Source organism: Salmo trutta, chromosome 27 (assembly GCF_901001165.1).
Source record: "Salmo trutta chromosome 27, fSalTru1.1, whole genome shotgun sequence".
Lineage (NCBI taxonomy): Eukaryota > Metazoa > Chordata > Actinopteri > Salmoniformes > Salmonidae > Salmo > Salmo trutta.
In genome coordinates, this window is record NC_042983.1 from 12,276,103 (window position 1) to 12,302,967 (window position 26,865).

Below are 26,865 nucleotides of genomic sequence, written 5' to 3' on the forward strand. Positions count from 1 at the left end.
GGCTTGCTTTCGGAGCAGAGTAAATGTTAAATGAAAGCTTTCCTGCTTTGGCTCCACGGTACCACTGAGATCCAGATAGCTGCTGGGGCTTTGAGAGAGAGAGGTGGGTTAGGCTGCCCTGTTGGGTGATAGCTAAGCAGTCTAAACACCCAGGAGACTCTCCTCATCTCCCCAGAGACAGACAACACCCCAACCCACGTCTGCTCGCTAGCTTCATGTTTATTTATTCACTCATTAATGTGGCATTTTTCAGTAAAACCAATATGTGGTGTCAGTTGTGTAAAGCGTGGGCCCTCAGTGTAATAGATTGTGACTTTAGCAGTCACAGCAATGAGGGCCTATGGCAGCTCTGCTGACAAGCATCCCCAGCCAGAGAAGAGAGAGGGGGAACACGCTCATCATGACATGATGTGTCATTTCAGCAAATAAGGGAGTAAATCAACTGAAATGGTTGTTCCAATTACCAAGACTGTTAAAGATACATGTATGTGAATAAATATGACAGATAATATGGGGACTAAAATACATGTTATATTAGTTTAGAAATAAAGTCCACATAAACTGTTTAGTAATATATTGCCTACTGCATGAATATGTAGCCTACAGTATTGTGCCACCAAGCTAACGTAGGCCGTCATTGTAAATACGGATTTGTTCTTAACTGACTTGCCTAGTTAAATAAAGGTTAAATTAAAAGAAAAATTAAAACGTGCTGAAGCCCATGCAATCTGTGATCATCAGAAATCTTCTAAAAAAGACAAAGCTAGGCTGACAGAGAACACATGGAGGGGGGGGGGGGGGGAGTCTACAATAAACAAACAAGACGATGTGATCAAGTCAACCCATTTCTCTTCACAACAGGAATGACCACTTTGGCTGTGTGTGATAGCATCTCTGTGTTGAAGCACAACCAGTCCCAGAGGGAGTGAACTCCTGGGCTATTTCAGGCCAGATCCATGCCTACGTGGGGCTTGGCTCATCTAAGGATGCATCCCAATTGGCATCCTATTCCCTATATATTGCTCTACTTTTGACCAGCGCCCATAGGGCTTTAGTCCAAAGTAGAGCACTATATAGGGAATAGGGTTCCATTTGAGCCGAAGACTACCAGCCCCAGGAGTAGGACTCCTCCTGAAGAAGTATGACTCTCACGTGGCAGCCGTGGTGTGGCACATCTTGTCCCTGATGCAAATCAAGATTATACGAAGACAAAGGAGATGCAACGTCATTGTAAGGTGTTTCAATGTTTCCTACTTGGAATAGAAACACGAGCATTATGTTGGTTAGGATGCCAAAAAATAACCACTCCCTAAATAATGTCTTAAATGTGTTTGTGCAGTGGAGATAAAAACATGGCAGCCATTTTTTTGTGATAAACTATTGATAACCTTGAATAATAGCTAGTTCTAAACAACCCTAGTAAAACTACACAACTGCTGAACCTCGTTAAAGAACCGACGTGTCAATGAGATTATGAAAAGGAGGGAGAGTAAAAGAGAAAATAAATGAAGCATCTGTGGTTCTTCCACCCCCGGTCTTTACACCTCTTCCACATCTATAGAGAGCGTAGTTCTAAACACAAACGCACACACACACAGGGCAGGCCAAAATAGAGATGTGTCAATCGAAACCCAGACACCAACCTCAGAGGCCGGATGAGTGCAGATTCTGTTCTGCTTTCTCGCTCACCGTTTCACACTGCATGTTTTTTTTCTTTCTCTAATCATGTGAGATTTTATCAGGCTCTTCTCTGTTAGTAACCGCTATCAATTGTGAAATTTCAGAAGGCAGAGTCTGTGGGAACCAAAGTATCAGCTGAGGACCTTTATAGACGCGAGGCGGTTTCTGAAAAGGTGAGAAACTTTACAAAGCACATCTCAGAAGCTGTTAAATGCAAACGGCAGTGGAAATAGTTGTCTCTCCCTCCTCTTCCTTCCCCCCTCCTCTCTCCCTCCCTTCTGACTCATTGGTTGTTTGCGTTGTATTTCACCTTCACAAGATTGTACTTTCTGATTGCAAGATCGATTTACAGCATTGAAAATAACAATTGGGAGAGGCTCTGTCTGTTTTGCATGCATCTGTACAGCAGATAAGAAAGATGCAAGATGTGATAGTCCAGCCTTAGAAATCCCTATCAATCAGAGCATTCTGAGCCATGAATACAAAACAACTGAATGACAAAACTGAGGATGAGAGATGGCATGTCCCTGCAAGACAGCCATTATGTAGCAGTAACTGCCATTCAGCACAACCTCCATTCTTCTCCGGAAGAATCAATGCAGTACATGCAATATCAAGATCAAAGTTAATTATTTGTGCTTACAATTGAGCTCACTTATCGAATTTCAGGAGTACAATTCTGTGAGCCATTAAAGCTCCCATAGCAGCTCACAGTTAACCCCCTGTGCCATTCCATTACACAATCCCTCACAGAGGTGAGAGAGAGACACATTTTGGTTTCATTTTGGTTCCCCGGTCGGAGCCGATGGCTGACTTCTACCTCAGCCAAACATATCATGTAGGATAAATTGCAGAGGTCCTGCTAACTGCTGCAAACACACTCTATCCACTGGAGACCTCGAGGAGAAGCTCGGAAAGTGCTCTCTAGGATTAAAGGGCTTGGGAGAATATAGGAGGGAGAATTTGTGGAGCTATAAGTTAGCATGGTATCTGAAGTACTTTGGCTGCTTGGTGGTAACTCAGGTGAGTTATAGTTTGAGAGTGGCGTGAAATGTGCTCGTGAGAGTTGGTGTGTGATTATGACAGAGATAAAAGGGACAGAGAGGTAAAGAAAGAGAGAGGAGAGGAAGATGGAGAAAGCTTATCCTCAGGTGACCACTGAGGGCAGTTCAGTACCCTAAGGTCCCTATCCAAATCAAATGCTCGAAGCCAGGCGTGCTGCTGCTGTCCTTCCCTTACTTCTTCTCACTCCTTCCCATACAGTGCCATCCAGCCAGGCACCCCAGCTCTAGCCCAGCCAGGATCCTCTCCTCCTTCTCCTTCCAGAAGCATTAGCATATAGCTGGCTGCACCGGGACGGCTGCTCCATCAGTCATGTCATGGGCACTTTAACATGATGAAGAGTGCGGTGGCCCCGTTGGAATGAATAATTCACATTAGCCCTCGCTCACGCCCGCCCACCGGAGAGGAGAGGGATTGACTATGCAACAATGATTTAGAGGAACAGATGTGTGATCTTTAAGGCATGCAGGCCTCTGTTTTGGGTGAGCAAGCAATTTTAATTCAATTTGATATTTCTTTTTAAACTGCCACTCGGCTGACAGGTCGACTCGGAGGCTTGAGCCAGCCAGGCCAGATAACAGTAAATAGGCGGGATCAGATCAGAAACGAAACACGCTAGGGCGGCAGGTTGGGGCGTCGAGGCCTGGCGCTATCGCTATTGCCATTAATCAAGGTGGCAGTTCAATGATTGTCAAATAAGTTCCTCTGTCTAAACCCATCTTCTATCATTAAGTATGGATCTATCTGCGGATCACAGCATCTACCTGCCAGATAGGACGAGCCCATCTCATATACATAATAATACAATGAATTCATAAATGGATTCATATCCATTAGTTGTGTGGCAATAAACAAATCTGAATCACTGGCTGGAGGCATGGACCGATGTTCCATCTGAGGTCCCTAGAATCTGAAATGTGTAGGCTATTGCTTTACGTAGGGTTGCTCAAGCCAAGGTATACTGTATCATGTGCAACATATCATTTGACAATTTAATCTAAAGCGGTTGGGGTTTTTTCCCCCGCACAGCTGCCTGCCAGTGTTGGATTGACGTATCTGATTCTTCTCTCCACATTGCGCCAAGAGCTTTAGAAGACACTCGACATGAATGATTCTGTTGGTTTACCGTTTTGGTGAATTAACTGGTAGGTAGGAACCTTGAGGCGCTTGTGCTCGACTCAAAAGCCCATGTGAAAATTTGATGTAAAGCGTTTCCAGGTAAAGGTGGGTGAGAAATCTTGGCTTGGGATTAGGAAAACCACAGCCATGAAAGCTCTACTCAATCCATTTCCAAACTGTCACGGGGCCTTTAAGAAGCAAACAACCCTTCCTTAATCTTTTCTTAATCATACTTAAGCATGAATGTTTCATGTGGAAATTCCTGGTTACAATTTATAGGCTTGTTGCTTTTTCCTGGGGATAACCCTCCTATGGTTGTAGTCAGCTATGTTCCTCATACCGTGAATCCCATTGGCCACAAGAAAGCCTCACGAGGCGTACACAGATGTTAGGCGACATATGCATAACTGACAACCACAACAACAAAAAATCACACATTGCTGACAACAAGAACAGTGGTGTATGCTTCCATCCATTGATAATGAAGACTAGATAATGTATTCCCACTGGTTACAGAGTTTTCATTTACATTTGGTTGAGTGGTCAACTAACATGAATTCAAAGTGAAATCAACCAAAAGTGTCACCCTGTCCTTTGGATTTAGATTAAAAGTTCTGGGGAAAAAAGACGAAATTCCCTTACGTTGATGACTTTTTGCAAAACCAATCAGTTTTCCACGTTGATTCAACATCATCACATTTCATTTTGGGGTTGAAATGACGTGGAAACAACGTTGATTCAACCAATTTTTGCTGTTCACGTGTCAAACTAATTCCACGGAGGGCCGAGTGTCTGCAGGTTTCCGCTCCATCCTTGTACTTGATTGATGAATTAAGGTCACTAATTATTAAGGAACTCCCCTCACCTGGTTATCTAGGGCTTTAATTGAAAGAAAAAACAAAAGCCTGCAGATATTCGGCCCCCCATGGAATGAGTTTGACACCCATCTTAGATGTATTGAGAGATAACGCAGTGGTTTAGTGGTTTAAAAAAGCAAAGACAGAGTTAGTGATTTGTTCTTATTAACAACAGTGTTCTTAGTAGCTTTGCGAAATGCAAATTACAGGGAAAATAAGGCATGCCAGACGACAGTGAACCTAATATTATATTCGGAACAGTGCATAACCCAATGTTATGATGATTACATTTGACTTGCAATGTTTTCCTTTTTGCAGATGGGAATAAAAACTAATACAGCATATTCCCCAAAGTAGCTTTGCTGCTCCTGCTTCCGCCTTACTTTAAATAAATCTCATCAGTGGCAACCAATGTTCTGATTTCTTCAGAAGCAGGAGAGATAAAAGTCAAACCCATCTGTCTCAGTCCCAACTTCTCTCTCCTCTCTGGTGGTGCGGTGCAGCAGGAGAATTTATCACAGCTCTAACGTGACAGTAAAGTGGATCTGCATCCTCTGCACTGCTCCTCTCTGCTCCCCCTCGCATCATTATCGTTATCCCCTTTCACTTTCCCAGCTGAGCCCCCTTGGATAGAAAAGAACAGGGTGACAAATAAATGGCGGGTAAATGCGTTTAAAAGGATCTGACGGCCGGTAATGGAAAAAGAGCTTCCGTATTGTTATAACCTTTCACATTTGTTTGGCTCACGAAAGGAAAAGTATGCCATTGTCCCTGTCAGCTAATTGGATCAAGGTTGTTGTGTGGAAAAACAGATGTGAATGAATGGCTGAATGAGGTACATGCCGGACAAAAGACGATGGAACTGAAATTGCTTTAAAAATTGTTTTCTTTTCCCACTACCAACGTGAAAGTATGGAAAAATACAGTATAAAAGTGCATTAATGGCGCAATTTAAAATGTCTGAAAATACAAGAAAATTGCACTTCAGTATGTTGCCTTGTTCTTTTCAATGGTCTGTATCTGTTTTGGAAAAGGGACGCTGCATCTGAAGAACACAGGCCTACTGCAAAATGAACCGCAGTTTAAAAGCCATCTTGTTATTGCTCATAGCTATGTGATGTTATTTGGCACAGTGGAGACATTACAGCTCAGAAATGGAATATCCCTGATCCAATTAAAAACTGGCTCCAAAGTGTCACCGGGGTCTCGCTGATTCCTGCCCTGAGCACTCGCCATTTTCAAACAAGCCACTGTCAAAGCAAGAGATAGGAACACGAAACATGAAGAAAAAAAATGTAAAAATAAGAGAAACCTTATTTCCAATCTAGCAACGGCTGCCTACCCTTCCCTTCTCTCAGACGCAGCTCAATTTAACCTTGAGGAGTAATGAGATCTGACTTGTTTAAATGTTAGCATTCTTAAATCATCAGGAACTGCCTCAGAGGAGACCATAATCACTTTGCCAAATTGCTATGCTCGCTAATTTCATTTCTCCCCAGCATTTGCTTGCAGTTAGTGTCGATTATTCAAGAACAGTCATTTAATACTCCCGGGTCCCAAGAGGTGTTACATTAAAATGTAATAACTTGCAATGTAAATGAAAACAAAAACCATTATTTTTTTCCCCTCTAATCCACCTCCCTCCCTCCCTCCCTCCCTCCCTCCTTCCCAACGTGGGAGTAGAGATCTAATTCTCGGCCCATCTGGCAGGTGTAATGAAGCCGGGCCTGGCCAGGACGACCCGCTGCCATGGCTCAACGCTCTGCGGGGGAAGGCAGGGATGGTGGGAGGAAAGGAGGGAGGGAGAGAGAAAGCAGGAGGCTAGGTACCAGATTGGCCTTCTCTCGTCTGGGCACAGGGAGACAGGGATCCCACTGAGACAGCAGGGCCCGCTTAATCTTTCATGTCCTGATCTGCTCCACACTGTAGCGGTCTGACCAGTGTCAGTGGACAACAGTAGGAGGTCACCATCACGGGCACCATCTCTGTGGACATGAATCTTTAATGTGATTCTGGTTGGTTGAGGGCCCATGTAGGAGGTCTGGGGACAATGTGATTCTGTGGGATAGGTCCTACCTAGGAGCGGGCCTGGTTTCCATTGGGGATAGGCCTACCTAGGAATGGCACAGGTTTCTACTGGGGATAGGCCTACCTAGGAGTGGGCTAGGTTCCTAGTGGATATAGGCCTACCTAGGAGTGAGCTGGTTCCAAGTGGGGATAGACCTCTCTAGGAATGGGCTAGGTTCCTAGAGGGGATAGGTCTACCTAGGAGTGGACTAGGCTCCTAGTGGAGATAGACCTCTCTAGGAATGGGCTAGGTTCCTAGAGGGGATAGGCCAACCTAGGAGTGGACTAGGTTCCTAGAGGGGATAGGCCTACCTGAGTGGGATAGATTCACATGACTACTCTTTGTAATGTTGGGAATGGGATGACTTATTCCACATTTTGTTGTGTTACAGCCTGAATTTAAAATGGATTAAATATTATAGTTTTTCTCACCGATCTACACACAATACCCCAAAATAACAAAGTGTAAACATGTTTTCAGAAATGTTGGGAAATGTTTTGAAACTTAAATACATAAATATCTAATTTACATAAACATTCACACACCCGGGTCAATACATGTTAGGATCACCTTTGCAGCGATTATAGCTGTGAGTCTTTCTGGGTAAGTCTCTAAGAGCTTTGTGCACCTGGATTATACAATATTTGCACATTATTCTTTTTTAAATTCTTCAAGCTCTGTGTTGGTTGTTGATCATTGCCAGACAGCCATTTCAAGTGTTGCCATAGATTTTCAAGCCAATTTAAGTAAAAAATGGAACTAGGCCACTCAGCAACTCCAGTGTATATTTGGCCTTGTGTTATAGGTTATTGTCCTGCTGAAAGGTGAATTTGTCTCCCAGTCTGTTGGAAAGCAGACTGAACCAGGTTTTCGTCTAGGATTTTGCCTGTGCTTAGCTCTATTCTGGTTTCCTTTTATCCCCCCCAAAAAACTATTCCTTGACAAGCATACCCATAACATGATGCAGCCACCACCATGCTTGAAAATATGAAGAGTGGTACTCAGTGATGTGTTGTGTTGGATTTAACCCAAACATACACTTTGTATTCAGGACATAAAGTTAATTTATTTTCCACATTTTTGCAGTTGTATTTTAGTGCCTTATTGCAAACAGGATGCATGTTTTGCTATATTTTTTATTCTGTACAGGCTTCCGTCTTTCACATCATTAGGTTAGTATTGTGGAGTAACTACAATGCTGTTGATCCATCCTCAGTTTCGTCCTATCACAGCCACTAAACGCTGTAACTGGTTTAACAAAGGGGTTGGGCCGTAACAGAGGGGTTGAATACTTATAAGACATTTCAGCTTTAAATGTTTTATTCATTTGGAAACATTTCTGAAAACATAATTCCACTTTGACATTATGGGGTATTGTGTGTAGGCCAGTAACACAAAGTCTCAAAATGTGGAAAAAGTCAAGGGGTGTGAATACTTTCTTAAGGCACTGTACGTGGAGGACCGTTGTGGGCGAGGCTGATTAATGATTGATATTCAAACACTCAAGAAATGCAAAACACTATTTCTCACATTATCGGGAAGTATATGACTGTATCAGAAAGTAGGATCTCTATTTCTATTTCATCAAGGCTTCAAAGACAAAGCAAGGGCACATCTTGGTCAGATGAGAGATAGTGAAACAGGTGGGTTTCAAATCAACAGGTGCATGGGGCCTTTGAGGAGACAAAGACAAATCATGTCTCTTCCTGGTCTGTCTGGTTTACACAGAGACACAGACATTAGCTTTACACTGACAGACTAACGATTTCCATATAGTCAAATAAAACCAATAATGACACAGTGACTAGTGAGGCTGCTGAAAGCAAGCCATCCAGCCTCTTTACACTGTGAGATCAGGCATCTGCCAGTGGGACAATGCCACTGGTTAAAGACTACATGGAAACCCTGTGATTATGTTCAAGCTCCTTTATCTAAAAACAAACTCCACTCCTATCATGGAGATCAGATCTGGCCAGCGTGTGTGAAAGCACATAGGAGGGATACATCATGCAGGGCCTGGGGGTAAGATGCAGTGCCATGGCTGGTCAGAGCCTCTCACCGTGTGGGGAAGTGGTGGGGGAGGCAGTGGAAAGTCAGGGCCCCCTTACCACGAGCTAGCCTGCATGTGCGTACTGCACACCACGAAGGTGAACTTTCGAAGGCCCACTGTTATTTGCCTCGTGCAGCGCCTGTGAGCGCCCATACACCTCACACACACACACATGACAGGAAATCTGGGTTGTACCTGCTCTACTCGTCGCATCTGTTAGCCCCAGGCCAAACCACAGTGGAACGAGGTGAGAAAGAGCCATAAAACCGCAAGCTCTTTCTCTGTGCTCTTTTTATTTTCTTTATTTTTTTATATATATTTTTTTCAAGAATAGAAACGAGAGAGAGGAAAGAGATAAAAAAAGAAGTAGAAGCTGATGAAGAAAGCGAGCCAGGCTCCTCCAGCTCCTCCCCAGACTACTGTAACTCTACGGGACTTGGCCTTAGGGGACAGCACAACACTGTCATTAACAGTTATTTTCCTCATAAACAGAGAAGGATCAGCTGGAAGCATAATTATACCGCTCCTCCTGTAATCTGTCACTTTACCTGCTGCTCCGCCAGACACATTCTGGAGGGGGGGAGAGAGGGGGTGTGGGTGGTTGTTTTACGTCGACTGTCATACATGGGGTAAGGGAAAGAAGAAAAAAAAACGTGACAGAAAATCAAATGAGCGAGTGTGTTGGCGCTGGGAGTCCCAGAAGTAAGGCTCAGGGGCTCAGATGGAAGAAATTGTGGTTTCGTCGAGTGATTCGAAGACAAATGGCAGAACATGACCTATTTACTAACTTTTTGTATGGTTTTGCGAACCACACACTTATGTGAGGGGAAATTATTGGCACTGATGAGTATCTGGAGGGGGAAAGAAGCCAGATAATTCCAAGGGGGTGTTTATGTGTATGGAATGTAGTACTATCATCGTGTGCTTATTTTGTAACCTTAAATAAGGCCTCGCCACAAACCACTGAACTGTGACACGGCAACAAAAGTTACAGCCTGCATTACAAGGTGTTAAGATTTTAGGCCTTAAAGTTATTCATTATTTACCATCACAAACACCCTTAAAAGGCCAGGGTTTTAGTGCCTTTAAAATTAGCTAAGGAAGTGTGTGAAAGTCGCACTGAGCGAGGTGAGGAAGAGAGATGAGAAAAGCGCTGTATTAAAATCAGAGACAGCAAAAGGCAGGCAGGCAGCGTTCATTTTTCCGCCCCTGAAATCCCAACGCTGGAATCCACCAGGGCCATAAAAGAAACATTTTAGCAGTGCCAGCCCCAGGCTCTCCGTAATTTCAGGCTTTGTTAACGCGGTGGTGGGTGCTCTCGGGGTTCGGTGAGGCCCGCGGGCCTTTTGTTTCACAGGAGAGGTCTGCTCTCAGCTCCGCTCTGCTCCAAGCCTGCAGCTATCTGTTGCATAGCGCCTTTTGTTCTTCCTCTCTCGGTAAGATTTGGCCACAGGTCGCAGATTACAGAGAACAGAAGCCATCACAGGTATTTTTACTGTTTGTTTCCCGAAACAATCCTTATGGAGCTCGAGACGGAGAGAGGATTTCAATAGCTAGGCACAGCGGCGCAGTAAGATGTCTTCACATGTGGGAAGGAAGGATGGAACAATGTACATTCAAGGTAAGTTGTGCTGTCTCATGAAAGAGGGCCTCAAAATCACAAAGATGTATTATTTTTAACAGATCTAAAATGGCTTCCAGTGAATACCTGGAGGGGACGGACATGACATAAGGCTGCTGAGATGTGTCTGTCAGTGTATCTGTACCTTGAAACACCACAGACTAATATTACACTCGTGGCGCTGAATTAATAAGCTACAGCGGCATAATAAATCCCAACTATTTATTATGTTCCCTTCAGTGAATAATCGGGTTAAAGGCTAGAGGGAGATAGAGGGAGAGAGAGAGTGAAATGGAGAGAGAGAGAGACAGATATATACACTGTGTATATACAGTACCAGTCAAAAGTTTGGACACACCTACTCATTCAAGGGTTTTTCTTTATTTTTACTCTTTTCTACATTGTAGAATAATAGTGAAGACATCAAAACTATGAAATAACACATATGGAATCATGTAGTAAGCCCAAAAAGTGTTAAACAAATCAAAATATATTTTATATTTGAGATTCTTCAGAGTAGCCACCCTTTTCCTTGATGAAAGCTTTGCACACTCTTGGCATTCTCTCAACCAGCTTGATGAGGTAGTCACCTGGAATGCATTTCAATTAACAGGTGTGCCTGTGGGCCTCCCGGGTGGCGCAGTGGTCTAAGGCACTGCATCACAGTGCTAGCTGTGCCACCAGAGACTCTGGGTTCGAGCCCAGGCTCTGTCGCAGCCGGCCGCGACCAGGAGGCCCATGGGGTGGCGCAGAATTGGCCCAGCGTCGTCCGGGTTAGGGAGGGTTTGGCTGGCACTAGCGACTCCTGTGGCGGGCCGGGTGCAGTGCACGCTGACCAGGTCACTAGGTGTACGGTGTTTCCTCTGACACATTGGTGCGGCTGGCTTTCGGGTTGGGTGTGCGCTGTGTCAAGAAGCAGTGCGGCTTGGCTTGGTTGGGTTGTGTTTCGGAGGACGCATGACTGTCAACCGTTGCCTCTCCCGAGTTCATACGGGAGTTGCAGCAATGAGACAAGACTGTAACTACTACCAATTCGATACCACGAAATTGGGGAAGGGGGGTCAAAAGGGGGGTCAATTCGGAAAATGTCAAGAACTTTGAAAGTTTCTTCAAGTACAGTCGCAAAAACCAACAAGCGCTATGATGAAACTGGCTCTCATGAGGACCACCACAGGAAAGGAAGAACCAGAGTTACCTCTGCTGCAGAAGATATGTTCATTAGAGTTACCAGCCTCAGATTGCAGCCCCAATAAATGAATCACAGAGTTAAAGGAACAGACACATCTCAACATCAACTGTTCAGTGGAGACCGTGTGAATCAGGCCTTCATGGTCGAATTGCTGCAATGTAGAAAATAGTACAAATAAAGATAAACCATGGAATGAATAGGTGTGTCCAAACTTTTGACTAGTAGTGTATATATTCAAAAATCTTGCGTATCTTCATTTCCATAACTAACAATCAATATGCGTTATAACGTCGGCAGTTCATGCAAAGGAACCTATTACCAGGGTTGCCGTTGCATTACATTACATTTTTGCCAAGCAATTATTGTGATTCATCCTATATTGTCCCTAACTCCCCCTTGCAACAGATACATGGGATACACACACACACACACTCTTACACACTCAACCTCTTTTCCCCACAATCAACCATCAGCTCAGATGCTCAACGGTTGTTACATCCCAGAGCCCAGCTCAACAAAGGACTGATTTACGAATGCATATACAGTTACAGCTGTTTGAGAAAGCATGCAAGATTGAGCAAAAATGTTCAAACATTTTAGATTTGATGAATCAATGTCCAGTCCTAATTGATGGAGATCAGATTCAAAGCTGTTATCAAGGCAAAGGTTGGCTTCTTTGAAGAATCTCAAATATAAAATATATTTTGATTTGTTTAACACTTTTTTGGTTACTAAGTGATACCATATGTGTTCTTTCATAATGTTGATGTCTTCACTATTATTCTACAATGTTGAAAATAGTACAAATAAAGAAAAACCCTGGAATGAGTAGGTGTGTCCAAACTTTTGACTGGTGCTGTAGCTGTACCATACTATTTCCACTGTTAACCATACTGTAGCTGCAACTGTGTAAACCTCCAATTGTCCTCTCCAATTCCACACACTAAATCCTTCCCCTCTATCTAGGAGGTCTGTTGTCCTTCAGATCATCAGACCACCTACCTAACTCCTGACGCAACTTTGCATCCTAAGCAAACCTTTGGCCGGCAATTGGCGTAGGCCAGAGGGAAATATGGGCAGTCCCACGATAACCTAGTTCAACACTCCCACCCTTCACTCACACATTCAAAGCCCCATATGTCTATTGCATGTTTATGAGGATGGTTCTTAAGAGAAAACTAGCCAAATAATATGGGAAACCGAAAAATGAAATAACAATAATAATAGAAATAATAACAGCATAATATTATAGATTCATGCACATATTAAGAAAATCCTAGAAAAGGCTATAAGCATGTCAGCCCAGCCTGCTCAGTTCATTGAATCCGATTGTTCGAAAAAATATTTAAAAATGGAGAGAGCGAAAAGGTCATACATAATATTGCAAGACTAGTTCTTAATGTCAATTACATGCACGCTGCCTATTGGCAGAGAGACATATGTAGTCCTTATTATATTCTGTTAAATTCTGGCAAAAAGGAAGAAAGAAAAAGGAACATTTTAACAGCCGCTAATGACTGCCAGTTAATATGTGTCTTATGCATCACACTACCCATGAATGGATTCACACAACCCATGAAAGGTTTCACACTACCCATGAAGGGATAGTTGAACTTACAATCTACCCTGACACAGCCATGGCAAGATAGCAACGAAGCACATGCAGTACGACAATCTAGGGCGAATAAAGCTGTAAAACCACCCTTCCCCCATACACACACACACACACACACACACACACAACAAAATTCACCTCGGCTGTATTACACATAGGCTTCTAACATTACGAACGAAATATAAAAAGGTTGTGTATATATCGTGTGTGAAAATATAATATACTTCTCGCTTAGAGAAGTGCTTCCATAAGCCAGTTATTGTGTTGGCTCTACCATTAACTTTAATCAGTTTAACCCAGTGTTAACCAGCCAGCCGCACACTAATAGAGACAACAACCCTGTTGACAATACCCAATACATTTGCCAGTGTGTATCAGAACAATAATATAGCCTTCACAGTATTAAGCTTGAGATCATTTTTTTTATATAAAAAGATAATGATGCCAATTATTATAGGATCGTGTAGGCCTACTCCAGTAAAGAACCTAGACAGGTTTTTATCCTAGCCCTACATTAGATCTCTTCATATTTATTTTGTTTTATCTTAAATTCTATTTGTTCCGATTTGCTGTACATCCACCAAAAATTAGGCCATATCATTTGAAACTCAAAAACAACCTTGGATTTCCTATTTCACTGCAGTCTTCAATTTTTGTATACATTTTTGCTATTTTATAAAAAAGAAAAAAAATTAAATATTACATTTATATAAGTATTCAGACCCTTTACTCAGTACTTTGTTGAAGCACCTTTGGCAGCGATTACAGCATTGATTATTCTTGGGTATGCTTGGCAAACCTGTATTTGGGGAGTTTCTCCCATTCATATCTGCAGATCCTCTCAAGCTCTGTCAGGTTGGATGGGGAGCGTTGCTGCACAGTTATTTTCAGGTTTCTCCAGAGATGTTAGATCGGGTTCAAGTCTGCTCTGGTTGGGCCACTCAAGGACATTCAGAGACTTGTCCCGAAGCCCCTCCTGCGTTGTCTTGGCTGTGTGCTTAGGGTCATTGTCCTGTTGGAATGTGAACCTTCACCCCAGTCTGAGATCCTGAGCGCTCTGGAGCAGGTTTTCATCAAGGATCTCTCTGTACTTTACTCTGTTAATCTTTGCCGCAATCCTGACAAGTCTCCCAGTCCCTGCTGCTGAAAAACATCCCCACAGCATGATGCTGCCACCACCATGCTTCACCGTAGGGATGGTGCCAGGTTTCCTCCAGACGTGACGCTTGGCATTCAGGCCAAAGAGTTCAATCTTGGTTTCATCAGACCAGCGCATCTTGAGGATCTCTGAGCCTTTTGAAGGTGGGGTACAGGGCACGTCATCTCTCCACTATTTCATGGGGAAATTGTTCATTAACAGAGAACGGGGTGTTCTTCAGCTCCCTACCCTGATGTAGTAAGGTAATCTTCATTTGTAGTGAGTTAGCCTAGCTACTATCGGACGGGGCCTTCCCTCTCCTCTGCCACCAAAACGGTGTGCCCTTTGAAAATCAATTGCATCCACCTGTTCGTTCGTCATCTAGAGATTAGGTTTCATGAAAATCTTGAATTTTTCCTCAGTTGACTGACAGTTTTTGTTTTCATCCTCCTTTATTCCCATTATGACAATATTATTCTTCATACTTCTGCACTTTAGATCAAGTAATTCCGCTTTCACTGTTTTATTATCATACCATAACCTCTCCGTAGTGTCTTTTAGGGAGTCCACGGTACTTTTCAATATCTTATTCTTCAATATCTTATTGTCCGTATTTCTTCCATCATTTTATTACTGTAATTAATTCCTGTTTTTAAGGTCTCAACCTCCCCAGTAGCCCAGGCAATAGATGCAGATTTTTGAACTGCTCGCTCATGCGTGTAAGCTATGCTTTAACTTCTAGAGACATAGTTATAAAACAAATCCTTCTCCAATGTTACATTTGGAAATTTAGACGGCGGCTTCCCCTCAGTTTTGCTCGCAGAGCCCAAGGAGAGGTCTTCTCTTGTTCGCTTAGATATATCTGATTCTTTTTCAAGCATATCAAAATGCTGATCAATAAATAGGTTTTCTAGGGTGTTTGTTTCGCAGTTAATCAGCTAATCCTACATTTGATGATTAATTCACCGGACAAGCTGTGCCTATCACGCTGCCACTTGCCACGTCATCACCCACCTATAGCCAATTATGATTTTTTTTTGGTTAGAAGAGTTTGCATCACAACCTCTCGACCAAGATGGCCACCGCTTGGGCACTAATGAGCTTTTAATGTGGCCTCTGAGCTTTGAGCTGGGAGGAGAGGAGGCAGAGAGAAAGAGCCAGGGCCGATTATGGGAATGAATGCCTCTGACTGACGAAGTAAGTTATTCACAACACATTGGAGGCTATTCTCTCCCACTCTCTCTCTTTCTCGCTCCGCCTCTCTCTCTCTCCTTCATTTCTCCCCCGGTGAGAATGCAGCCAAAGAATCACTCCCCAGGCAGATAGAGGTTTGTAATTGGAGGTTTAATTTATGATCAGGTCTACGGTTGGATAATGATATCGAGCATTGTAATTTGCTGATGCAAATTGTATGTTATAATGGGCCATAAAAGCCACAGTAACATCTAGGAGAATTGCCAAACACCCTGAGCGTTCATTACAGAGCTCATTAAAGCATTCAAGTCTGCGTTCAGAGCTTTTATAAATGAAAGTAGCATGTAATTGGGCCTTGATTGTGGTGTATGTAACATATGACAGAGTGGAATTATCACTTATTTGTCTAGAGTGGCCATATAAGTTAATGTGGAGAGCCAGCGGTATACAAATCCTGACAGCATCGTTACTTAGTTACTGTACATTACGGACAGCCCTTTTTCTTAGTGGGGCCAATGTGAGTTTGGGGGGCATCGACTATGACAAATCAAGACTGATGACCAAGAGAGAGTGGGGGGCTGTATTGGGAAAACAAATACTTATTTGCATTATGCCTACGGCTTCTGCCTGTGTTTCAATGTCAAATAACTAACATGGTTGATGAGAACACTGAAATTCTTCTTAGAATCTATTCGATTTACTTAGAGCCTTGTACATTCTCTGACCACCAATGCCATTACTGGATTTCTACTTGGATTGAGAAAGAAAGGGCTGAAATGAACCATTAAAATCACCTCTAGTGAGAAATACCACAGGGCCAAAATCACTTCACAGCCCTCTAAGCTAGTTCTAAGTTGTTTTTCAATCACTGATCTCAATTTCATTCTAAAAGGCATATGCAGGTATGCAGTGATGCCGAACTCCCCAACTCTTAAGCAAAGCCTTAAGAGCAAAGGCAAGTGGGCAAAAGCAATTAAGAGTTCATTTAGAACAAGTGAACTATGCCGACGGTTTCTGAGGCCAGGCCTACACTAATTCACCATGTCGCCTTTTTATTCAAATGACCTCTCCCAGAGTACCTTTTGTGTTGGCGGATTTTAAATGGCATCTCCATTAGGACAAAACGGAGCTGAAGCTGTCCACGGGTGAAAATGAAGTTTCCTCTCACTGAATGATTGGGAGCCCCCCTCCACCTCTCCACCCCTCCATTCCACCACCATAGGGGCTGTGCAGTCACTGGAAAGGGGATTGTCAGTCCCCGCCATTCAGAGTTGCGGGCCTCCAGAAGCCTAAAGCCTTTATCTGGAGCACATGATTGATGTGTTGTGGGCCCTGCTGTGGTTAACAGCCATTTTTATCTGTTGCTAGCGGCAACAGCCAGGCTCCCCGGAGAGAGGGGAGCAGCAGGCCCCTGCTCTGAAGCTGGCCCACACACAGGGATAAACAAATAGGGTTTTCAACCCAGACAGCCCTCATGAAGCGCCCCTGACAGATAACGCTCCACCAGAGGGGTGGACAATGTCAGGGCTCCAACCCTGTCCTGCTGGGCTATTCGTTTCTTTTACTAATTTTCACCATGGGCAGGGGCCGCTGGTATGTAGCTAGACACCTGCAAGATGATGAAAACTACGGCCGAACACTCAGGGGTCTGGGATGTGGGAATTTAAAGGTGAGACAAATCTATTTTGGAGAGGGAGAAAAAGAGAGAGAGAGAGAGTTTTATTGTAGGGGAAAGGAAAGGGCATTTCTCTATAAGACAGCTCATAGGGGTATGTACTGTATCGGTGGGTAATGTGTGACGTTATGTTCACTGAGCGAGATATTATTTTATTTATTGTTTTATAGTAAAATCACATGAAATATGATGTATCCTTTCCCTCAATTTCCCTCCTTGGCTTTTATAACAATCGGTTTATTTAATCTGTGTCGTTTTGTTAAATAAAGCGTGAAGCTTTTTAATAGTGCCGATTATAATTAAGTGACATAATCCTTGTATTTGACAAAGAACATTCTTTTATTTTTTACCTCATCAGTGAGACGAGGACATTTATTTGGAACAAAGCGTAGGTCATGAGTGCCAAATCAATTAAATGAAGCTGTTTAAGAAACGCACAGATGACTTTGCGAATGCTGTGTTTGAATGTAGACTCAACTAGCGAAAAATACGATTAAATAAGCCAGAGCGGGGTAATATGAAACGGGGGTCTGAAAGCTGCAAGCACTCCAGCTCAATCTAGACAGACCAGCTAAAGTTGTAACCTCCAACAAGAAAAGTGTAAATGCAACTGATAGACCATAAACCGCAAAACCTACCAGAACTCAGAGCACAGTGTATCTACTCTCAATGTGAAGAGAAAAAAAACTGGGCCTTCAGTGGTTCAGTGGACTAGGCTGGGGGAAGCTCAATCGCTTCATCTGGAGAAAAGGAAAAAGAGCTAGTTTTTTTTCGTGAACTGTCTCCCTCCTCGGCTCCGTTTCAAGCCTGCGGAGAAGATCGGAAGAGCAGATAGACGTACCAAGATATTTTGACATTTTCCTCCGTCTCTTAAAGCCTATCTCGCCGAGCGAGGCACAGAAGAGAACTGGAGGTTTTTATCGAGGGCTCCAGAGAGAAAGATAAATCACCAGACAAACCTAGGCCAGGGCCCATCTTCTTCTCCTCTCCCCTGTAAAAACAAGCAGGTAGCGAACAGTTGAGGAAATGGGCCAGATATTGTCTTCCCAACATGGGTGGCACTATTATGAAGCCAGCAGAACACAGAGGAGAGGAGAGGGAAGCAGGACCTGATAAACTACTGCACATTTTACCTCAGACTGATAGTGGTGCTCTGTGGCTGTGCTGCATATCGCCTGTTGTCAACAGTCAAGTTTTCAACAAATTCGTGTAAGGGGTGATGGATATGGACGGTGGGGGTGGGTACTGTCATCAACAAACAAAAAATCTCAGAAAATCTATGTGTACAGCTTGTGTATGACAGTCCAATGGAAAATGGAGAATTTACCATATTGCACGTTCTAATCTACACCTACGTACTGTATGCACGCCTGTATAGATTGATCCAGGGGTGTTACCCAATAAAAATATATCCACAGGGAAAAGCACAGGCAGGATATCAAAATTGGGTGTTAATGTGTTGGCTCTAAATAAATGAAAATACTAAGGATATAACTTTGATATCCTGCGTGTGCTTTTCCCTGTGGATATATTTTTACGTTGACTCTTTTTGGAATTAGTACCGCAAAAATGTACTTGGAACAATTTATTATAATCTTGGCTGGAAGGAGTATTTGAGTGTTACCCAATAATACATGCCAACATGTACATAGAAATAGTCTGTTCCAACAATATATTCTTTATAACAACCATTACAATTTGCTACGGCCTCAGTCCTCCAAAAGCTCCAATTTCTAAATCGGAGTCTAAATCTGAACCATGTCTTATTTTACGTCTCAAATGTGCCTCTCAGATATAGCAGCCTGGCAGGCAGCGTCAAAGACATATGGTAGGGAAATAGTGGAGGTGTTATCTCCTATAGAAGTGGAAAACAAACAGTCAAGAGAGATTGGGATTTTACCTCTTAGTGCCTTGTGACAGATAACAACCCCCCCGAGGCCAGGAGATGGTGATAAGAGCCCAGGGCTGACCATCAGATAACCCAGCTATCTGTGCCTCCTCGCTCTGTGTGCTTGCCTGCCTGCGTGCTCTCCAACCCTCCACCACCCTCCTTCCTCCCACACCGGCTGCCTTCATCTCTCCCTCCCTGTCTCTCTCTCAGACAGGCCCTAGGCCCTACCACAGAGCCCGGAGCACCTGCTGATAAGGGCTCCTGCATGGCCCCAGAAGCCTGTGCCGAACCCTCTGTCAGTCCGCCCACAAGCAGCCCAAAGGGCTCCACCACACTGCAGCGCAGCACACACCATCAGATAGGGAGGCAGGGCAGGCGCTTGACAATGTCAGACTTCCTGTGCACTTTCGTAGGTTTTTTTCTTACTTTCCTCCCTCTCTCCTCTCCTTTACTTACTACTCCTCTCTCAACCTTTCTCGATCCTACTCCTACTCTCAATAATATTCTCTCTCTTTCTCTTTCTCCCCCCTGCTCTCTCTCCATCAAGAGCAGATGAAGAGGGGGCGTCCTCCATCCTTCCTTCCCTCCACCAGACTTAAACTGACAGCTCGAGCCAAAGGGCTGCAGCAGCTTCCGGGAGGTCTTGTTTGTTTACATCTCTGTGTGAGTATGCAGCCGTGAGGGAATAGGAAAGTGACATGTTCCATTTCCACGCAGAAGCACCATAAAACCCCACACAGATCAATGTCTTTTAACTTAAGCTTTGTTCGCCTCTTTAAGCGCTACCTCAGCAGATACTCTTCCCCTGATTAGCAGTGACAAACCATTTATAGATGTTGTTTATTTGTTTGATCACACTGAAGCTACGATAGGAATTGCCATATGTCACTCACAGGCAGGTCTAGTGGTGTAACGGGAGCTAAAAATGTCTCTCTATAAATTGTCCCTTCATGTAGAGGACAACAAGGACAACTACAAGACTCAAGACTGCCTTTATCAACTCTGAACCGCATAATTAAAACAATACTCATCAGCTTTCTGGAAATAATGATAAGTGAACAGGTTCATAAGGTTTAAAAAACACATCCTGTTGACTTGTGTAGTCTGCAAAATATGCTTTCAAGTGGTAAAAATAGTCTCCTAGAGACACTAAGTGAGACAGTGTGCTGTATAAAAGGACTGGGCTGACAAGATTTATCACTTTACACAAAAACGCATAATACATTTTCAATTCAAAGGTAATGAAAGTATAGAGTTGAATGTGAAAGCAGTTATATTTCCCCTATTCATAAGATAGGGCTACATTAGAACAGCTATGCTATGGGTATTCTGAGAGAATAAGGGCGCATATGATATTAAATGTATTGTGTGGGGAGGGGGTATGTAACAATGCAGTCACTCACTTTTTTAAAGGCTTTTAAGCATATTGTCTGACAACTGATTCAAATGGCTTGTAGTTGGCAGGCAGTGCAGGAAGACATCTCCTCCAACACTTAAACTGCAGAACTACTGAACGGCTGCCTTCCTGCACGGCCTGATGTGATGGATGTCAATAAAACAGCCACATTTACCCAAGGTAGAGCAGGACACCTTGGTTGCGTCTCAAATGGTATCCTATTCCATAAATAGTGCATTACGTTTGACCAGAGGGTCCTGGTCAAAAATAGCGCACTACATAGGAAATAGGGTGCCATTCGGGATGCATCTCTTCCTTTCCTTCCTACAATTTAATCAGTCAGTCATCCAGGAGTAATGTCCCTAATATCATGATTTCTCCATTACTCTATTTAACATAATTAAAGTGTCGAGCGACGGGGCAATAAAGAGAGCCGTTTGAGATTGTAATTCTGCCGTAAAGCCATGAAGCATGAAAATGTCACTTACCGAGTAGCCCCGGCCTGACAGCGAGTGAGTGGAGCTCTGTAGAGAGAGGAGAACAGGGTTGACCTTTAGGGACCATGAGCCAGCCACTGACATGATGAAGCCGCAACGCTTTAATATCAATATTCACGTTAACCTTCTCCCTCACCGCCTGCGCCCGACCTGTACTAGCTAGCAAAAACGTCACTGCCATTCATTTTGGATGGCCTTGACTAGGGAGAGGGGAGATGAAAAGGGTATTTTGCTCAAAACAACTGCTTACTGCAGTGCAAATGAAATGACGCCACTGGAGTCAAGGGTATCAAATCAAATCACATTTTATTGGTCACATACACATGGTTAGCAAATGTTAATCCGAGTGTAGCGAAATGCTTGTGCTTCTAGTTCCAACAGTGCAGTAATATCTAACAAATAATCTAACAATTCCCAACAACTACCTAATACACACAAATCTAACAAGTAATCTAACAATTCCCCAACAACTACCTAATACACACAAATCTAAAGGGGTGAATGAGAATATGTGCATATAAGTATATGGATGAGCGATGGCCGAGCGGCATAGGCAAGGTGCAGTAGATGGTATAAAATACAGTATTTACATGTGATATGAGTAATGTAAGATATGTAAACATTATTAAAGTGTCATTATTTAAAGTGACATTGTTTAAAGTGACTAGTGATTCATTTATTAAAGTGTCCAGTGATTGGGTCTCAATGTAGGCAGCAGCCTCTTTGAGTTAGTGATTGCTGTTTAGCAGTCTGATGGCCTTGAGATAGAAGCTGTTTCTCAATCTCTCGGTCCCAGCTTTGATGCACCTGTACTGACCTCGCCTTCTGGATGATAGCGGGGTGAACAGGCAGTGGCTCGGGTGGTTGTTGTCCTTCATGATCTTTTTGGCCTTCCTGTGACATCAGGTGCTGTAGGTGTCATGGAGGGCAGGTAGTTTTCCCCCGGTGATGCGTTGTGCAGACCACACCACCCTTTGGAGAGCCTTGCGGTTGAGGGCGGAGCAGTTGCCGTACCTGGCTGTGATACAGCCTGACAGGATGCTCTCGATTGTGCATCTGTAAAGGTTTGTCAGGGTTTTGGGTGACAAGCCAAATTTCTTCAGCCTCCTGAGGTTGAAGAGGCGCTATTGCGCCTTCTTCACCACACTGTCTGTGTGGGTGGACCATTTCATTTTGTCAGTGATGTGTACGCCCAGGAACTTATCTTTCCACCTTCTCCATTGCTGTCCCTTCGATGTGGATTGGGGGGTGCTCTCTGCTGTTTCCTGAAGTCCACGACATCTCCTTTGTTTTTTTGACGTTGAGTGAGAGGTTGTTTTGCTGACACCACACTCCGAGTGCCCTCACCTCCTCCCTGTAGGCTGTCTCGTCATTGTTGGTGATCAAGCCCACTACTGTTGTGTCGTCTGCAAACTTGATGATTGAGTTGGAGGCGTGCATTGCCATACAGTCGTGGGTGAACAGGGAGTACAGGAGAGGGCTGAGCACACACCCTGATGCGGCCCCAGTGTTGAGGGTCAGCGAAGTGGAGATTAAGTTTCATACCTTCACCACCTGGGGGCGGCCTGTCAGAAAGTCCAGGACCCAGTTGCAGAGGGAGGGGTTGAGACCCAGGGCCTCCAGCTTGATGATGAGCTTGGAGGGTACTATGGTGATTAATGCTGAGCTGTAGTCAATGAACAGCATTCTTACATAGGTATTATTTTTGTCTAGATGGGATAGGGCAGTGTGCAGTGCGATGGCGATTGCGTCATCTGTGGACCTGTTGGGGCGGTATGCAAACTGAAGTGGGTCTAGGGTGTCAGGTAGGGTGGCGGTGATATGATCCTTGACTAGCCTCTCAAAGCACTTCATGATGACAGAAGTGAGTGCTACGGGGCAGTAGTCATTTAGTTCAGTTATCTTTGCCTTCTTGGGTAAAGGAACAATGGTAGCCATCTCAAAGCATATGGGGACAACAGACTGGGATAGGGAGCGATTAAATATGTCCGTAAACACACCAGCCAGCTGGTCTGCGTATGCTCCGAGGACGCGGCTAGGGATTCCGTCTGGGCCGGCAGCTTTGCGAGGTTTAACATGTTTAAATGTTTTACTCACGTCAGCCACTGAGAAGGAGAGGGGTGGACCTCAGTCTTTGTTAGCGAGCCGCGACAGTGGAACTGTATTATCCTCAAAGCGGGCAAAGTAGGTGTTTAGTTTGTCTGGAAGTGTGACGTCGGTATCCGTCACGTGGCTGTTTTTGTTTTTGTAGTCCGTGATTTCCTGTAGTACTACAAAGGAAAATACACAGGTAGGAATGCTTACGACTGAATATCAATGCTTAAGACTGACAACACCCACCACCCATGCCGTTAAAACACTTTGAAATATGTGTTTTTTGAGTGATCAAGTCATTGGTGCTGCCTAAATACTGTATACCATTCCATTGCATTACTCTTAAAAACACATCTTTCATTGATTTGTGTAAAAAAAATTACATTTAGAGTATATGTATTGGGGTGTAGTTTAGGGTCAAAGTTGAGTTTTGAATGCATGTGTGGACAAATCCAATAATGAATGTAACTTATGCACTTATAATGTCAAATACACTGACATTGTATAATAAAACTGTCATGTGTATGCTGACAGTGCTCGCTTCTGTTGATAGACGAGGCCCCTGACAGAGTCATCCTGGTTCAACTCCAAGTGAGGGGCCAGATAGACTGGAGAAAGCTGCTCTCTATCTCTTTCCCTGTCTCTCTGTCTCTCTCTGTATGTCTCTGTCTCTCTCCCTCTCTTTATCTTTCTCTGTCTCTCTCTCTTTCTGTCTCTCTCTCTGTCTCTTCCCTCTCACTCAGAATACCAATCTCCCGCTCCTTCCACACCTTCCACTTCCCCCCCTTTTACTTCTCCGTTTCGATTGGCAATTTCTCCTCCAGTCTCAGGAGGGGACTTTTCTGCTAGACCAATTTTGTCCATAGTACCTCCAATCCCTCCATCCATCTCTCTCTCCCTCTATCCCTCCTTCCCACACCTGCTTCTGTGCTTTAGCTGTCATCAGTGCCTCTGCTCCCTCTGATTCACAGACTCAACCCCACTGTGACGATTAGGGAGGTGTCCTATGGCGAACCGGAAAGTCAGCTCTGCGGGAATCAAAAGACTATTCCCTCTCTATTCACCCCTTCTGTCCCCACTGCCAGAGAGAGAGAGAGAGAGAGGGAGGGCTAGATGTGGAGGGCAGAAGGGCAGAGCCGGCCATGTATGTGGACACAAAGGGGAAAAAGTGAACAACATATGTGGTGTGTGTGTGCGTGTGTGTGTGTGTGTGTGTGCATGAGTGTGTGTATATGTGTGTGTGACTCAGTGCGGTAGTGGTAGGCCAAAGCCATTTGGAATTAGCCTTACTATGCAGGTTTCATTCAAGTTGGAGCGTTTGGAGTAGAAAGAGAGTCTTATTTAAATGATAATGAGGGACAATCCATTGGATTTAGTCCGGGTGAAGGGAAGAGGGGAAAAAATCCATTAAAGCAGGTTCATAAGCCATGGGGTCGGGATATAGCTAAACACTCTCTCTTAAAAGCCATTATACATGGCTCTCAATGGATTTCTGCAGCGCTTAATACTTCAAAAGCATTTAAGAACCTGCCCCAGAGACGCAGCAGCGAGGAAGGGGAGGATAGGGGAGAGGTATAGGGGTGTGGGGGTGTGGAGGACACTGGCAGTGTTTTAGGGTTAACTAAACAGCCCCGGAGAACAGAAATGTTGCTAAATCCGCCCCCTAATCCTCTCCCCATTTCCACGCCCCCTCCCCCGAACCCTCAAAGCCACGGTGACAAGCAGGGCGGTTGGTTTTCCTACGGGACTGACTATTGGTTTTAGAGGTGCGAGAACTTAAAGGGGCCAATCATGGCTTGGCGGAGCGTGAAGTGTGTTAAAAAAAGACGGGGCCAGCATCCAGCATGCAACCAGCAGCAGGACTCACCGCTCTCCAGGAGAACTGCACTCTTAGAAAAAATGGTTCCAAAAGGGTTCTTCAGCTGTCCCCATAAGAGAACCCTTTTTGGTTCCAGGTAGAACCATTTTTGGTTCCAGATATAACCATTTAGGGTTCCAGGTAGAACCCTCTTTAGAAAGGGTTCTACCTGGAACCCAAAATGGTTCTAGCTGGAACCAAAAGGGTTCTACCTGCAACCGGAAAGGGTTCTTTGAAACGGTTATCTTATTGGGACAGCCTAAGAACCCTTTAAGGTTCTAGATAGCACCTTTTTTCTAAGAGTGTGGGTGGTTGTGTGGATGGGTGAGACCCCAGCAGTAATGTTCTCTTCCCCCTTGTCCCATCTCCCCTCTCCCCCCTCCACCTCCCTCCCTACACTAACACAGATGCAGAGAAAATCTCCCTCTACATTTCCCTAATCCCTGCCTGTACGGCAGCTTTCTGCCTAGGCCCAGCTGAGCCAGGGGTAGAATTACCTAGTCAACGTAAACAGATACAAGACCCTAGCTACCGTGGAGATGAATAAACAACATCTCCACGCACGTCTCTATCGCTGCTTCCTAAATTGATGCATGACTGTTCTCAGTACGGAGAGGAGGCAGCAAGCTTCTCGTTTGTCTCTGTTTCCTTTTGGCAGTCCAACAACACAAAATCCATTTGACTCATGAATCGTGGGTACAGTAGAGTACATATTTAGTTAAGAGCTCTTACAGCCTGGGACCACTTTGATGTGGATATTAAATGTGCGTTATGTATTTAATGAAAATTTGCAATGCAGTGGCAGAGTTGAAAAAGGAAAATAGTGTTTATAGAAATAGGAAGTGCTTCCTCTCCAGTAGTGGCCATCTCTCTCTCTCTCTCTCTCTCTCTCTCTCTCTCTCTCTCTCTCTCTCTCTCTCTCTCTCTCTCTCTCTCTCTCTCTCTCTCTCTCTCTCAGAGAGCCTAGCTGTATTTCAGAGAGATAGATAGGGATGAATGGCATGGCTACAGCGATCAGTGTCTTTGCACCATCTATTTGGCAGGAGATTAGAGAGATGCCATATCTAACACCGTCAGCGATTACAGCATGCCATTTTAAACAGTTCTTCCCCTTACCCTCCCGTACCCCCAACACCCTTTTCACTGCTGCATTTCCCTGTCAGAACTGTCATCCGCCAGCATCCTTTTATCTGTCAAACCCAGCTCTTTCTCCTGACTTTTTCATTTAAAAACAGCCTTTTACACAAATTCATGAGGAATGGCAGGGGGGAGACAAGAGAGGCAGAGAGAAAGAGAGAGAGGAGGCTTAGAAAAGGAGGTCGAAGGGAAGGGAAAATAAAATGTTGGTGGGGAGTGTTTATTTTTCTCTCCCTCTCTCCACGTCTCTAGATTTTCTTTTGGAATTCTGAATAGCTTGAACAACGTATTTAATAAGTTCATTAAAATCTGTTCGCTCCATCATTTTTCCTCGATCACTTCTTCAGCTGTAGAAGCAGCAAACCCCCTCTCTCCCTCCATGCTCCCCCCGTTCTGTGCAGCTAAATTAACTGTCTGATTGAATTTAGTGAGGTTTGGGAGGCCCGGTTGACAGGCATTAGTTAGGAAGCATATTCGACATTCATTTAAAATGAGCCGCTTGGGGATTTTGCATAAATTCTCATTACTTCCCCTGTATCTAAATTGCATTATTTCATCCCTAGCACCAACCGACCTCCTAGTTGCCACCATTTACTACGCAAGCCACTCATCTTTTAAATGTGCTAGCATATGGACGCAGGCTCGGCAGTAATTGGAAAGACCTTTAACCTTTTAACTCGGCGAGGGTCAGCTACCACCTGGCTGAATGGTGTTAGGTCACATC

The 26,865-nt window shown here is 44.1% G+C and overlaps 1 protein-coding gene across 6 annotated transcripts in view; it reads right to left on the reverse strand.

Annotated features, from left to right (window-relative positions):
• LOC115164321 (autism susceptibility gene 2 protein) overlaps positions 1 to 26,865 on the reverse strand; it is a 388,322-nt gene that overhangs the window by 209,505 nt on the left and 151,952 nt on the right. For all 6 annotated transcript variants that reach the window (XM_029716684.1, XM_029716683.1, XM_029716686.1 and 3 more), the window contains exon 4: positions 21,044 to 21,079. In XM_029716684.1, coding sequence (XP_029572544.1) covers positions 21,044 to 21,079 — 36 coding nt within the window. The remainder of the gene's footprint in view (positions 1 to 21,043; positions 21,080 to 26,865) is intronic.